Source organism: Lithobates pipiens, unplaced genomic scaffold (assembly GCF_037356315.1).
Source record: "Lithobates pipiens isolate NorthernLeopardFrog02 unplaced genomic scaffold, aLitPip1_a1.2 Scaffold_3, whole genome shotgun sequence".
NCBI classification, from domain to species: Eukaryota; Metazoa; Chordata; class Amphibia; order Anura; family Ranidae; genus Lithobates; species Lithobates pipiens.
This window is the reverse complement of record NW_027507790.1, coordinates 127,677,085-127,693,985: the sequence shown is the minus strand read 5'-3', so window position 1 is coordinate 127,693,985 and position 16,901 is coordinate 127,677,085. Positions and strand designations below refer to the sequence as shown.

General features: G+C 40.1%; 1 protein-coding gene across 4 annotated transcripts in view; it reads right to left on the bottom strand.

The window, feature by feature from the left end:
* The window catches only part of MCC (MCC regulator of Wnt signaling pathway), a 523,846-nt gene that overhangs the window by 26,926 nt on the left and 480,019 nt on the right, over positions 1 to 16,901 (bottom strand). For all 4 annotated transcript variants that reach the window (XM_077462268.1, XM_077462269.1, XM_077462270.1 and 1 more), the window contains 2 exons: positions 8,222 to 8,428; positions 6,675 to 6,766 (listed from right to left, as the gene is read on the bottom strand). In XM_077462268.1, coding sequence (XP_077318394.1) covers positions 6,675 to 6,766; positions 8,222 to 8,428 — 299 coding nt within the window. The remainder of the gene's footprint in view (positions 1 to 6,674; positions 6,767 to 8,221; positions 8,429 to 16,901) is intronic.

The following is a 16,901-nucleotide window of genomic DNA, read 5'->3' as shown; positions in this document are numbered from 1 at the left end:
CCTATGCTTGGGTAAAGACATTTTCATATGATAAGCCTGCTGTGTGCCACACTCTGCACAGTCACTGGAATGGAACATCAGGAAGCAAACACTGTAATTTAAAATTCCTCACAGAGACAGAGGAGATTTAAAATTACATTTTCTTGAGAAGGCAGAAATTGATATTTCAGACATCAACCATAACAGCTAGGAGCCCAGCTACAATCCTGTGAATGCCAGCACTGTGCTGGCATATCTGGGATAGAAGGAGAAAATGTGAAATATAAAATTAACTCTTTAATGGAAAAAAAGTTCTCAGCTCTGCTAAAATCTAGTAAACTATTAAAGGGTAGGTAGGTAAGAAACTTTTAAAGCACCTTAAGATATATTCACTAATTTGTTCAAATACATAAATATTGCTTAGCCACAGTTTGCATCTGTGCGGGATTGTCCTACCCACGAGAAACACAGGAAAAAAAGTCCCTGGCTCTTCTGTGAAACTGTTGCACCGTACCGTTTTAAAGCATATATTTCTGTCTGTTCATTCCCTGTGCTTGAAGAGCTATCACAGGCCAAGGTAAATTACAATACAGAGAGTCTGCCTCTAACAGACAAGGACGCCTCCATGCTATGAGCCCTAAATGATCATTTCTATGCTGTGCTGCACTGAGATAATCACTGGAGATCACAAACCGTGCAAGTTAAAGGTGCTCAATATTCTCCCAAGGAAAATCTCATATGGGTTATGCTCAAACAAAAGGTGTTCCTATAGTTTTCAAATCAACTGGATTCATAAAATGAAAAGGACTTGCAATGGTAAGGCACATTTTGTTAATTCTAGAAGCAAATAAAAATCATACAACATATTGATATTGTGTATAAAAGGTCAGATCATCCTTGGCACAGATCACTGGCTCGGGAACATGGTGCTATTAAAACAGCATATCTAAGGTGTACAGCGCGCGTAATGGTGTCTTTTCAGTGCCAATTTCAGGATTAAGTGCTTTTTCGGGTGATTGTCAGTCTGAGAGGTAACATAAGCAGAGAGAATTTGCTGGACTTTACTTCAAGACACTAGCCTGTGTCTCTTTTCGCTCACACACCCAGTATTCTGACTTCTAGGACCAGAGGGAGATTTCAGCAACACAAACTCAATCTCAAGGATCCTTTCAGGGTCTGTACTCACAAAATGTCCAGGGACAGCTGGTAGCCTCCATGCAACTTTCAAGCGACACTCTACACCAGTGATACACGACCAGATCCATAGACTTTAATCCCCAGTCAGCTTGCACAGGAACCCTGGTTTAGGTAGCTTTCAGGCTTCAGACCCTCACATCTGGCATCTGAGGACACATGGGTCTCCATACTGGGGGAGAAGTAGCCGCCTCCTCCCCACCAGAACCTGCCTCCTCAGAGGTGGGCTGGACTGGAACCCCCCGAGCCCATGTGCTCTTACAAAATAAATAGTCACCCAGCATGCGATGGGACACCTCCCCTGCTAATTAGGGCTGTAACAACATCCATGCTTTCACCTGCTGGGATTCCCGCACTGTCCAATATGGCTCATTACCATTGGATCAGTGTGAAATCTCCAAGACAGCATGAATCAGCATCAGAACGCACAGAGCAGACCTCACTCATCAATCACTGCTCTTTGTTAAGCAGACAGCACATAAAATTGCCAGCCTGCTTCTCTGTTGAGCAGAAAAGCCAAAAACAATGTACTCTCTCTAGCACCTATCTAGGAGGGTGCTACACTGATTTTTCTGGTCACAATTTTTTTTACACCATACTGGAAGGGCAGGAATAGTAACACTGTTTACTTAGGCAGCCGTTAGAAGGTGCCAATTTCTCTATTGCAACAGTGGGTTGCAGGAAAGAAGCTCACACGATTTCCCCATCAACAGATAGTGCCGATAGAGGAATCCCTCCTGCTGAGCAACTGTCTTTTCCTTGATGTACCAAGTTGATGGTACATTCAGCCAGCACATTAACATTTCGAATCTCGGTCAGTTCCTGCTGAACCAGCTCAGACTCCGTGTATGGCCGGCCTAAAGCACAGTTTAGAAAGCATGTCTCCAGATCAGGACTGGGAATAGGAAACACATCAGGGACAAATGGTTTCTGCTTCCCACAACTGCAGATCTGGAATCACATGGCAAAGGGGTGGGGGAACGGATAAGCTTGTGCCTGGATGCAAAACCAATTTTAATTATTTCCTTGGGAATTTAAAATAAATCTGCCTGGAAATTTGCCAATATATTTATTGATGGCACTGTAAAAATGTAAATATAGGTGTGCTTTTTGTGAATACTCATGTAGCCACTGGCAATAAGTGCATGCTAGAAATCTGACATGCAGTTTGTAGCCAAGTCGATTGATGGATCAACTTGGGTACAATAAACCTGCCCATACATGCATCGAATCTCGGCTGGTCCCTGCTGAACCGGCCTTGATTAAAATCATCTATGGCCAGAGGAGTCTGAATATATGCACATTGTGCACCCAACAAGCTACTTTTATTGTGCCATGCTCATGACTACAGGTTAGAAAAAAAAAAAAAGATTAAAATGCGGTAGACCTAGAAATTAGGAAAAATTTCAATCACAAGGCTGCTGCTCAACTGTGGGATACACACACATTAAATAGAGATAAAATATAGAGGTGCACCAATAAACATTACATTTAATAAAACTGTCCCAATTATCAATCAATGCTGTAACGGGCAGAAAGTCTTTCACTTAAATAATGAAAGTCCACAATGAGAAAAAAATCCTTAATTTTTCTTGCATGTTGAAGGTCAATCTCTTAGCATAATATAAATGCACCACGGTGACTCCACACATGTATCTAAGAAGAAGTGCCCAACCACTGAAATAAGATTGCACTTACCAGATGGTAAAAGCATAAGGCTGCTTTCACACTGGGGCGGGAGCAGCGTCGGCGGTAAAGCGCCGCTATTTTTAGCGGCGCTTTACCGTCGTTTTAGCGGTGGTCTGCGGGCGCTAGCGGGGTGGTTTTAACCCCCGCTAGCGGCCGAAAAAGGGTTAAACCCGCCCGCAAAGCGCCGCTGCAGCGGCGCTTTGCCGGCAGTATTGCCGCGGTGTCCCATTGATTTCAATGGGTAGGAGCGGTATAGGAGCGGTGAATACACCGCTCCTTCACCGCTCCAAAGATGCGGCTAGCAGGACTTTTTTCACCGTCCTGCCAGCACATCGCTCCAGTGTGAAAGCCCTCCGGCTTTCACACTGGAGGGAAAGGGGCCGTTTTTTTTCAGGCGCTACACAGGCGCTATTTTTAGCGCTGTAACGCCTGAATACCGCCCCAGTGTGAAAGCAGCCTTAGGAGCGTTATGGTAAAGCCAATCGCAACCTCTCACTTATACCAGATACCTTTACTCTCCCAGGGGCGAAACTTCATACAATGCAGGCCACTACGGTGCTCCACAATCCCATTTAGTAGCAATGAGTGTACTCAAAGGAAAAATAAACTTCCCCTAGCGTAAAACTATTACCAATCTTTAATAATAAAACAAAATGCACTTACATATAAAATGTATCAAGATCGTATAATAACAAGCCGGCCGGCAAAAATCGGGAGCCCGTCCTCCTCTCGTATGTCGTGGTGATAGCGACGCACAACCATTATATAGAGCCAGACCTCGTTCTGAGACAGAGGTCTGGCCGGAAGCTCCATCTTAACTGTGGGCAATACCAATGATCTATATAACATACTGTAAGGGCAAACACCGTCTCGTGATAGATGAGATCCCCCCGCATGATAATTAAAAAACTAAAAACCTAGAGGACTAGAAAATTTAAATTTGAATCAATGCCATATGTATTAACCCCTTGTTTTCTTTTTCTTACACCTATGACAATATATGTCAATGGGTAGATTGCCTTAAATAGATCGCATTGAGGATATGGGGAAAATAATCATGAAAAATATGATCCCAATGATTATGTGTATAAAATCAAATGTGCTCAATACTATAGTTAATGAATTAAATAATTTAATTGATATAAAATAATCCATATAAATAATAAAAAATCAAAAAATATAAAATGTTGTAAATGAAAGAGAATATATTATAATTCATATAATATTGAATGAATTTTTGAAATTTCATTATTTATGAGTATTAATAATTGATTAATGATATAATATATATATTATATATATTATAATATAATGTATACATAAAAAAGTATATATACACAAAATTTAATGAAAAATATTATTACAGTGATAAAGTGTAAAGTTGGGCTAACTTTCCTGTTTTTTTTTTTTTTTTAGCATGAAACTTTTTCTGAAAAAAACACGTTCGAAAAATACCGTGCGAGATAAAAAGTTGCAACACCCACCATTGTATTCTCTAGGGTCTTTGCTAAAAAAACATATATAATGTTTGGGGGTTCTATGTAATTTTCTAGCAAAAAAAATATGAATTTTACATGTAGGAGAGAAATGTCAGAATTGGCCTGGATGGGAAGTGGTTAAAGGGGATATATACCCCAAAGGCCGACCTCCACATCTCAAATCAAGTTTACATATATTAAACAGTAACAATCATCAAATATGACAATATTACAAAAATAAAATGTCAAATTTTAAGAATTCTCTATGAATTTTAAATGATGGATCCATGTAATTTCTAACTTGGATATTTCCCTCACCAGCGAACTCCCTCGCTAATGCGGTTTAAACTTGTCAATACCCAAAAACAGAGTCTTTGAATAAGTCTTTCCTTATTGTGTTCTAGCAAATAATGTTTAGATACCGAATGTTTAGGAAACCCTGTCAATATATTTGTGATGTGTTCATTTAAACGCACCTGTAGTGGGTGCTTGGTCCGTCCCACATATTGCAGTCCACACGGGCACTGTAACATGTAGACCACTCCAGTGGTGGAACAAGTAATACATGGTTTAATTGTATGGTTTCTCTGTGTAGCTGCAGAGGTAAAGGTGGTAGTACATCTGAGTGCATACATTAAACTCTACATTTTTCACACCTATAGTAACCTGTTAGTTGATCAATAAAACCTCAACTCCCTCTCGGCGGATCTATAACATTGGGTGCCAAGTGGTTTCTTAAAGAGAGGACGCCCCTAAACACCACTCTGGGTCTGTCCGGTAGAACACTTTTTAACAAGGTGTTATTACTGACAATATACCAATGTTTATTCGCCAATTGTTTTATACTCTTATGCTGTAAAGCGTACGTAGTCACGAAGGGGATGTTTCCCTGAAAGCCATCCTCACCCCTTGGGCCCCTTTCTCTCAGCAAATCTGCCCTATCCATATTCAAAATGGTCTCCAGAGTTTCAGCCAAAAAGGCATGCTGATAGCCCTTTTCCAGAAATCTAGAGGTAAAAACATCAGCTTGAATAAGAAACTCCCCTGGATCAGAGCAGTTCTGCCTCAGTCTTATATATTGACTTTTGGGGACTGATCTGAGCCAGGGGGCATGACGACAACTATCGGTAGGGATAAAGGAATTTCTATCTGTCCCCTTGAAAAAGTGGAGGTAACGAATGCCCCATCTTTAACAGAAATATTTAGATGTGGACTTTCATTATTTAAGTGAAAGACTTTCTGCCCATTACAGTATCGATGATTGATAATTGGGACAGTTTTATTTAATTTAATGTTTATTGGCGCAGCTCTATATTTTCTCTCATAACCACAGGTGTTTGTAATTTGGGAACATCTTTTTTATCGTCCACGTCGCTCCCATTATTTTTTTTGAAAATTTTACATCAGCCCACTCTGAGGCACAAAGACCTCATAAATACAAGGTTCTGATTTTGTAGAGATCCTGTAAATGGCAGATCATACAGACCCAAAGTCCCAAAACAATGTTGTCAGAGGAAGCCCTGACTGGTTCCTATGAGAATGAACAGCAGCCTTTGTCACATTGCAGTACATCTTACCTTGTGATTCACAGTAACAAGTACACGATAGGTACATTTGCAAAAAAGCATAACTGTACTTTGTTTGAAAATAATCAATGGGAATGCAAAACCTGTTTCAACTAGGTCAAATGCAGGTCAGAATGGGGTCAAATGTACCTGGTCTATGAATTTTGAATAATCTTAAGAGAGCCTCAAACCAAAATTAAAGGAGACGTACAGCCTGAGCTTGTTTGGCTGGGCTTCTCCTAAGGGTCACAGGTCAGGAGTGCATTCCCTTTTGCACTCCTGTGACCCATTTTCAGCAGAGAGCGGTCTGAAGTCCGCTCTCTGCAACATCACACAGATTAGTCCAGGCACCACATCATCCCAACTCTGGAAGTCTGGATCCAAGTGCCTGGACTGATGGTCACCTCAGCCTCTCAGCGAGATGGCCACTCCCTGCCCCTCCACAGCTCAGTGCTCCAATGAGCGTGGAGGAGCAGAGTAAGAGAGCTGCTGACAGGCAGCAGCTCTCTGCTTGGGGAGCAGAGAGAACCAAGCCATAGGCGGTGTTCGATCGCTCGGTTCTCAGTGCAGAGGCAGCGGGGGACAGATGCGGCATCGAACTGATGCTGCATCCACCTAGGTAAGTATAATTATGATAATGACTTATCCTTTAAATGGATACCATTGAGACACACCAAGTGATCCAAGTCCTCAAAATATGGAATCTGTTTCTCATTATGGGTAACCCCTCCAATTTCTTTGCTAATGCTTCTGAAGTGTGCGCACTTACCTTTTCAGTGCACTGGTGAGTTCTGATGTAAGTTCGCTGTCATTGTACGTTCTTAGCTCAGACAAGGATAATGCAGAACCTTCTATGGATTCCTATTTGACAATAAAATATGTAACATCATTCATGGTTAACTTGTATTGCACGCTTAATTAGCACAACACACAGCCAGTGGCAGCAAAGCACTTGATTCATCTATTAAATAAATGGCTTTCTAGTGCAGAAACAGACTTTACAAAGAGAAAAGAAATAGATCACTTTAAAATTGCGAAGGAAGTATGACAAGACACAGAATATAAAAGTTAATAACATGCTCATTCAGGGAAGCTGGCGGCCCAGAGTGTGACTAAACAAAGAACAGAAAATCAAACACTAGTCCATGAAAATCATGAACAATGTATTGGGCACATTTCACAGTGGTAGAATCATCAGACTCCCCAATCAGAATAGGCATGCAACATATGCAAGTCATAAGCGCCCACTAAGGACCAGATAATGGTACTAAAACCAACTATAGCTGGAGAGGTCAAGGCTACATGTATTAGATTACCACATATGATTTTCAGCACAACAAAAACATTGACTAACATTACAATTAAGACGCATGCACGGTTAAACTGCACCATTGGAACTCGGCGACAAGCCTGAAGATTTCTGAATGGGCTAAGGAGTTTTGTCATCTCATGTACATGGAAGAATTGACAGGCCAGCTGCATGAGAGGGCAGAGGTCCACTTTGACATTTGGTGTCCATGGTTGTTACATATGGACTCGGATAGCTTTTTCAAATTTATAGCTTAAAACTTAGTCGGCCCTGACAGCTACAATGGTCCTGACAGAGGTTGGCAGGTCGCGAGCCCAGAGTTGAGCTCCCCTCCCCCTTTTTTTCCCTCTATTATCTGATTATTTTGTTCATTGAGCTTTATCATACTAGAGAAAGTATTAATTATTTACCAAGATGTTAGTGTTCTCCCAAATCGGGGTTATGTTGGCCTCTACGATTGCTTTAACTCCCAAACTGTGTAAAGAGGTCATTCGCTTCTATAGACATATTGTATGTCTTTTTTTCAGTTTTCGGGTTCTGTAAACCATCTTGAATGTGTTAGTTTTCATTTGTGTGTGTTACTGTCTGTATTCCCTAGGTCTATTTTTGTTCTTTACAATGAAAATTGTTGAAATGTAAAACATTACAGTTAAACCTTTGTCACAGATATACTGTGCACACACAAAAAACAATACCACAATGCTAAAAAGTAAAACTCAGAAGTCATAACTAATAAATTCCCTAAATATTGCAGTCAATACAAACCCCTCAATAATGTAAACCTTATCAAAAAGTCTCGTCTAATCTCCCATCCCATGGTAGCTCCATCAAATATTATTTTCAAGAGCTCTATGGGCCCCTTATTCATTTACAGCATTGTAGAAACTTTGTCTCTATGAAGGTGAAGGGGGTCATAAACAATGAAGCATACCCAGCTGGTTCCTTGCTCTAAAAATACCTTATAAAAATGTAAAGCTATTTTATGAAAGCTACATCTGTGGTCTCACCTTTCCCATCTTGTCTTTGCTGCTGCTGCTAGCTGAACTCAGCGACCGCATCCTCTGCTCCTTCTGCTCTTCCACTTCAGACTTGAGGTGCTCAATATGAACCAGGTAGGCCTGTTCCTGGGCATCCCGTGTGCTCAACTTTAGTTCTAAAGCTTTCTTCTCCTTTTCTAGTAGGTATAGTTGTGCCTTGAGCTCAGCCATTTCCTCCTGTCATCAAAAGACAATCACAAGGTCAAAGCAATAAGTGAACTTCTCATTTCATTTTATACTGAGAGGGCAGCACATAAACAATCTATAGCTAAAGCCTGGAAGTCAGACAAGCTCTGTGAAGTGTCGGTAAAACAATGTGTAACACAAGCTATGATCCATGCCAAAATGGAGGCAATCATACTTGATAAACTTGTTAAATTTGAAACACTATGGCTTCCATGGATAACACACATTGTACCGCCAGATTTTGACTTCTTACTTTTACCCTGATGAGGCTCACCACCTTTACGGACACTAATGTTATATGATGCCTTGTATATTTGAACAATCGATTCCCTCTGGAGACACCTCATTCCCGCCAACCTCATTTTAGATCCCACCCCTTTTATTCCTACTTATTAAACTTCATTTTTAGATATGTATAATAGTGGGAATGTATTATTCCATTCTTATATTGAATTACTCTTTGGAAGAAAGTAAATGATTGGTTTAGAAACAATCTACCCAAAGTTATGTTGGGGGTGATTTGGTGGGACGTCCATTCATCTGGGAAAAGCCGGGCCACACAGCCAGACGTTGGCCCTGGTTGGGTGGGTGTTTCTCCAGGACATCCCAATACAGACCGATTTATTCAACATAGTTGTATCTCTATGTCTAATTCTTTAATATATGACATATTCATTTTCCTTTATGCAAATTATACCAGGTTTATTAATGGTTATGATAATATTCTTCACATATATTTACTGATAAAAAATTCCCATATTACTCTCTATACGGTAACTGTACTATTGTTATTCCAAATTAATAACCGAGTAGTTCCTTTATTCAAGTTTGATAGCCCTATACAATGTTAAAACTTGTATTATTAACTTGTATTGTATCATTCTCAATAAATTATTTTAACCACTTCCCACCTGGCCAATGTACATATACGGCCGGGTGGGAGCTCTCTACTTCTGAGAGGACGTTCAGGAACGTCCTTCAGAAGGAAGGGGATTGCGCTTGCCCGCGCAGCGGCGCGATCCCGATGTGCTCGTGTCACCCGGACACGACGCATCTCGGATCGGCAGGAGGCCTCTGTGATTGGCCCTCCTGATCACATTACGGCAGTGTCCAATCACGGCCGTCATGTGATGTAAACAAACAGCCGGTTTCTAGGCAATCGGCTCTCCTCTCCTCACGCGGAAGTCGTCGCTGAGGAGAGGAGAGCAGATTGCTGCAGCCGGCTGGTGATCAGTGAGCATCAGCTGTTTTTATAGCTTTTTACTCACTGATCCCTAGTCTAGTGTAATACACACATGTCCCCACATGTGTCCCCAAATAAAAAAAGACATGTCCCCCACATATGTCCCACTAAAATCACATGTTCCAATGATTATCTGCACACATATGTACGTGATCACCTGCACACATATGTACATGATCATTTGCGTACATATGTTCGTGATCACACAAACCAATTATTATAGACTTAACGGGATTTTTTTTACCAAAAACATGAAGCAGAATACATTTTGGCTTAAATTTATGACAAATTTTGATTTTATTGGATTTCTTTTAAAATAGAAAAAAGAAAATATTGTTTTTTTCACAATTTCCGTTTTTTTTGCGCTTATATCGCAAAAAATAAAAACGGAGTCATGAATAAATACCACCAAAATAAAGCTCTATTTGTGCGAACAAAATGATAAAATTTTATTTGGGTACAGTGTAGCATGACCGTGCAATTGTCATTGAAAGTGCGAGAGCGATGAAAGCTGAAAATTGGGCTGGGAAGGAAGGGGTGAAAGTGCCCTGTATTGAAGTGGTTAAAAAGGAGAGGGTAGCACATTTTTTCAAGTTTCATAAGTTTCTTGTATGGTGTGTTGAGCTCAACCCTTTATTACCACTAGGAGAAAAAAAAAAAAAAAAAGTATAAATATCAGAAATGATCTAACATTCAGTACTACATTTTGCTAAACACTAAACCACTAGGAAAATTTGAAGAGGCTGTTATTCTGATCATCTCATCTGACTTGTGGCTGTGTTTCATTTGTCATGCACATCCACTATTCAGGTTAAGAGGGACTATAGATAGGTAGATGTCATCCCAAGGAAGATATCAGCCCATCTAGTGAGAATTAAAATGTTATTAAACCCAGGGCCCTGCATTAATATTTGGTCTCCTACAGTACTCTGAACATGCAATTATTTTAGTAAATATAAACTGCTAAATACCTTTTCTCATCAGTAGTATATAGCAGTCTTGTGACTTCTATCAGTGTCTGGTTAAAGCTTGTTGGAGGGATTTTCATTCTATTCTGACTGTTCAATGAGGCTGCATGACCCCTGATCCCATTGTCTGGACAGTGCTGGTTGGCCCTGTGCTAATCACATGCACTCTCCCCCAAAAAACACATTTTTAGTTTAAAAAAAACTTGCTACCAATACACATGAAACTGAGCATGTGCAGAGTGTCCCCAGGGCTCTGTACTGTCAGGAGATGGATTGGGGACAGTGAAAGTAGGGGAGGATCAGAGAAGGCAGGATAAAACAGCCTTTTTATACAAATGCAGAGGATTAACCCATTTAGGTTCCACAGTGAGTATAACATGCATACTTTTCTGCATATACAGACTGATTTTAACGTTGTGGGTTTAGTAACACTTTAGGTGGTTTTTGATACACTATGTCCTGTGAAAGCAGCTTCTTTTTGAATAGTAGTCTAGTTACCTTTTTCTTTTGAATTTAAACATATGCTGCAGAGACTGCACTGACTTAGTGAGTTGGCATTATTCTACCGTTTAAACAATTTTACCATAGCAATTAAAATGACAGGTTTCAATTCTTCTCCACTGTATCCATGCCACTGGATTTCGCATGAGATAAAATACTGCATGGTTTCATGAGATAAATACCACATGCCTCATTTTAGTAGCTTTTTTTGTGAATGCTAAGAAACTTTGAAAAAACGTTATGAGCTGTTTTTCCGCAAATTTTAAAGGGGGGGGGGGGGGGTGCTTTGTGAATGGAGCCCAATGTCTTTTTTTTTTTTTTTGCTTAAACTTCTAGCCATATCTTTAGATGCAGCACAATATACAGCATAATATATATAATTGACTAAAAATCCATGCAAGACTAATATCCCCAGGGGAGAATACTATGCTGAAGGCACAATTTCTTAAAAGCCACCCTCCGTGTGCTTTCATTCACTTGCCTCTCTTCTCCTTGTGCTTGGTATGCATGCCTCCATTCTTTACAGAGGAGCTCCTATCTGTCAGCGTTCCAAATGCTTTTACCATACAATTTTGTTTCATCAGTGAATTCCTGCAGCATGTGTCCCCAGGGAGTGAGGAGACTATAGCATTTACCTTAGACATTGTCATGGTGCTGCTCTAAAAGATGTTTTTTGGAGGATCTCCAAGTATAGCCGTGACATATCTTAACCTACCTGTATGAGACAGATAGCGAAGTAAAAATGGGGCAATATGGCAAAGGTATTTTAAAAGCCAAAAAGATTATTCATAATGACTTTGCTAACTCCAGCTGTTCCCATTCATGCTTTAGAATCGTGCCTTTCTTACCTCTGAAACCAATGTAGTAATGTTCTATAATGTGGTCATGTTTTACAGGTTTCGTCAAATGACCAGGTTACAAGGGGTCTGCTGGGAGATCAGTCATCTTTCTGCCCACCAACATAGGTCACGTATTTATATGGGTCTGAAAGTGTGTGTGTGTGTGCATGTTACCGATGGCAGGCAATCTGATCCCAAGTCATTTTCCAGATTTAGCTTCTAAAATGTCATGTGGCATCAGACTACCTGCTAGGATTTTTCTTTTTAGCCACTTTTCAGCATCTTTGACTAAAAATCTGACAGCGATATTCCCAGCATGGACAAAGCATTGGTATAGAAGTGCATGGTTTGTAGCTGGACCAGTGTCTCAGCCAGCTCTGCTCTGCCTGGCCCTGGAATGGGAACACTTTGAAGCATTGTCTGAGTGGTTTTTGTTCTGTTTCTATATACTGAATTAAATGGCATTCTCTAAAGGCGAACCATGGACATTTATTAAATGCTATTGAATAAACATCACTTACAAGATGTGCTTAAAATGAAAGATCTATTAGAGGAGGAAGGCTCTCTAAAACAAATGAGATAAACAGCTGCGCTTAGGAAATATCACAGCTGCTGTAAATTTTCATCTCATATGAAGGGACAGGAAGGGTAGATGCTCTGAGCATTGTCTTCTCTGAACACTATAGAACATTATTAAAGATCTGTGCGTCATCTATGGCCAAGAATGTTCACTTTCCTGATGGCTCACATGTCTCATTAACCTGTATCTAGGCATATCAAATATTCTCTCTGCAGATTTACAAAACAGAATAGGACAATATAGCTGCCTCAAAACACAAATGAATGAAAGGGAAATGGATTAGAAGAGAGATCAGTTAGTTATGAAACCTATGCTCCAGATTTTAGAGTGTAGTGAAGTATAGTAAACAGGTATTTTTCTGATAAATCTGCAGGTAAAGGAGGCACACAAATGACAAAGGAAGTACCTGAAGACAAAAGCAAAAAAAAAAAAAAAAAGTTATTGCATCCAACTAGCTCACATCTGGAGTTTTAAAAGTATATTTAAACCCGAACAATTAGAAAAAGAAAAGGAACCTCAGAAGGGTATCTGATCCATTATAGGAGAGGTACCAAAACCCTCTATAGAAATTGCCACACCAATGAAACATGGGAATTTTTACGTATCAATACACACAACTCATGGGTAAAATTCATCATTTTATTTATCCTCCATAATGGTTTTTAATTATTAAGGCTCACACAATGTTAGACCCATAACCAAAATAAATGATTTCATCCCCTGTATTTCTCTATCCCTCCATAGTATACACTTCACATATCTACAAGGATATCCAAAAGATCATCTTAATATGAAGGGAGGGAGAAGAGAAGATTGTTGACGCATTTCATCCATGATATTGGCCACTTCCTCAGGAGATTAACCGGGCATGCATAATTTACCTTATAGTAAACTGAGAAAAGAAGCAAGTCTCAATATTGGTTCAATTGTTCCAATCTAATGTGCAGAGCCAGGCGCATGGGTAGTTCTTTGACAGCCCAGAAGTGACCACTGTGACAGTGGGATAGTAACAATCATTAAACACATATAAAATTGCTCAAATTACAATAAGTAACTGGCTCTGATCCAAGTAGGAGGATAGTTCAGGTGTGTGTGTGTCATTCACACAAGGCAGCATCTTCCAGGATGAAACAAGTTTATACCATAAAACCCACAGTCCACAGCACTGAATCACAGTCCCCAAGTCCTGTTCCAATATGTGTAAATCAATAAAGCAGACACAGCTTAAGTCCCGAAAAAAAGCCAGGTGCTAGATTGCAAGAATTGTATCAACATGTGCAGAGCCAGGTGCATGGGTAGTTCTTTGGCAGCCCAGGAGTGATCACTGGGGCAGTGGGATAGCAACAGTCATTAAACACACGTAAAGCACTCAAATGAATACCCCAAAATAGTGACAATAAGTAATGGTCTCTGAATGATCAATGTGTAAGGATGGGTGAAGTGTGTGTCATTCCCATAGGGCAGCAGCTCCCAGGGTAAAACAGGTTTATTAAATTAAACACCAAGAAAAACATTCCACGATAATGGTATCTTACATTACACGTTTGTGGTGTCCATGGCCAACAATGAAGCAGAGGGAAATTGCACTGTTTCAAAGGTGGCAAAGAAGGAGCTAGCAATATGCTAAAACATCTAGTGTACCAATACTCGATGCAGCAGGTGGGGAAACACACAAGTATCCCCACTCAAAAAGGGCCACCTGCAGCGGCAAGGATGTGTGTCACCAAAAGTGACAGCACCAGTCCTTGAGGACTTGAGAAAGGAATCACGCCCCAAAACATGTCTTGGCTAGTGAGATCAACTACTCCTTTTCCTGGTGGCCCCAAGCGTGTCCATGGATCCCAGCGAATGACTTCTGGTTCCTGGTGACAGGCATCCTTGCCGTTGCCAGTGACCATCCTTGAGTGGGGATGCTTGTGTGTTTCCCCCACCTACTGCACCTAGTTTCGGCACACTAGATGTTTTAGCATATTGCTAGCTCCTTTGTAACCATTGGAACAATGCCGTTTCCCACTGCTTCATTTTTAGCTGTGGACATCACACACCATGTAAGATACCATTATCATGGAATGTATTCGTTGTGTCATTTCATTTAATAATCTTGTTTTATCGTGGAAGCTGCTGCCCTGTGGGAATGACAAGAGTCACACCTGAACTACCCTCACACATGAATTATCCAGAGCCCACTACTTATTGTCAACATTTTGGGGAGTTAATTTGTTTAGTACTTTACCATACAACATCACAGGAAAGACAGCCATATTTAAACATACAGATAAGATATATCTTTTGGTTACATGTCGAACATTGTTGTGGCAGCCCTAATAATTAAAAAATTATTTTATGGCGGATAAACCAAATTATGAATTTGATCAAATTAGTATTGTGATCTGTTGTTGTATTGTGGTAGTAGTTGTACTGTGGTAGTAAACCCTAACATTTTAACTCTTTGCTTTCTATTGGTTTGTTAAATATAAAAGTGTTTTGTTATATCTAATAAAAAGAGAGCAGTCCCGTTGTCCTGACCGAGATCAAGTGCTATCCTGTGCATTCTTCACTGTCACCTCAGGCACTATTATCAGCCCTGTCCAGGTCACTTCTGTGAACTATAGAACACCTCCAACTATTTTGGAAATAATGAGAGGGAAGGTGTTCTGTAGCCATAACACACTTCCTCTTAATATGACAACAAGGCTCCTCCATATCACAATGAGTGAGCACTGTAGCCCTAAGAGAGAGTGTTTAATGGCAGGATCACCAGGTGAAATTCAAGAAAATCAAGGCTGAGAATAGAAAAGGAATGCAGCCACAATATATTAAAAGCGTATTCTTAGGTTTAGATATACTTAACCTTTTTAGTATTAAAGACCCTCCAATGGATTGTCCAAATTGTACTCATACCGTTTGCCCGACTATCACATCACAAGTCTTATTAGGTACCAGTACGACTTTGAAAGATGTCAACAGCTTGGTTTTACTTTACATATGGATAGCCAGGAGTAAAGCAGTTACAATGATAAGAATTTTATCATATTTAAGTTATAAGAAAACAGAAAATTTAAAATACAAGATAGCTATGACCAGTGAGATTGTTGAAAAAGACATTCACTTTCAAGAACAACAAAAGTGATAAGAGGCCGGGATAGAGGATACATTCTAGCTGCTGAATAATTTATACTGATAATAGAATAGTAAATTATGTAAAAATTAGATTATTAGTTCCATTCCATTCTAACAATTTACATAAAGATGCTCAAAGAATCAAATGCATCAAGTCTGTTTCTCATTATTGCTAGTATGTCAAATTTGGAGCAGTTGGCTGTACTGTGCAACAAAATCTGTATATGGTGGCCCCAAGTGCCTATTTTGTCTCCAGTGTGTTTTTTTTCTCCAATATTCATAGTTTCATAGTTTCATAGTTAGCAAGGTTGAATAAAGACACCAGTCCATCCAGTTCAACCTGAGTGAGTGTCTACAATTGTCCCTATCCCTGTACATTGCACACTCACATCGGTCCCTACCCTCAAGAAGCCCACAATCCAAGGTCCCCATTCTTATACTAGGGTCAATTTTGGACAGAAGCCAATTAACCTACCTGCATGTCTTTAGAGTGTGGGAGGAAACCGGAGTACCCAGAGGAAACCCACGCAGGCACAGGGAGAACATGCAAACTCCAGGCAGGTAGTGTCATGGTTGGGATTTGAACCAGCGACCCTTCTTACTGCTAGGTGAGAGTGCTAACCACTACACCACTGTGCTGCCCGGGTATTGCACTGGGGGTTAAGTAATGAAGCCAGTTTAGATGCAAAAAGCTTTTATAGATCTTCTAAAAATATACACCATAACGTTGTGTCATAGATACAAGTTTCACAAATCATAAAGGGGATGTATTTAGTCATTTACAGTTTCCTTCTAAGGAGGACAATGTGTCCTTACAGAAAATATTTACTTTGGGTAACTGCAGTTGGGGACTAAATCTGTTATGTTTCCAAACACACGTTAAAATTTACAAGTTGTTTGTAAACAGATTTTCTAAATTTTTCTTTGATTTGGTAGGTCCTGTGTCCGAAGATCTGGAAACGAAGCTGACATTTTTTTCACATATTTAGATACGGTTATTGTCTTTGCAAAACCTTCATGTTTTTTTGCTTTGTACAAACTGTACAGCCTGCTTGAAGGCTGCCTTTGTTTTCACACCTGCATCCGCACCAAACTGCATGCAAGCAGCCAATGGAGGTGGATGCAGATGCAGAGGGGCAGCATTGGATACGGTGCATGTAAATTTTTTCCAGACATGCAGGCAGTGCCTGGACAGGATTGTCCCGCGTCCACA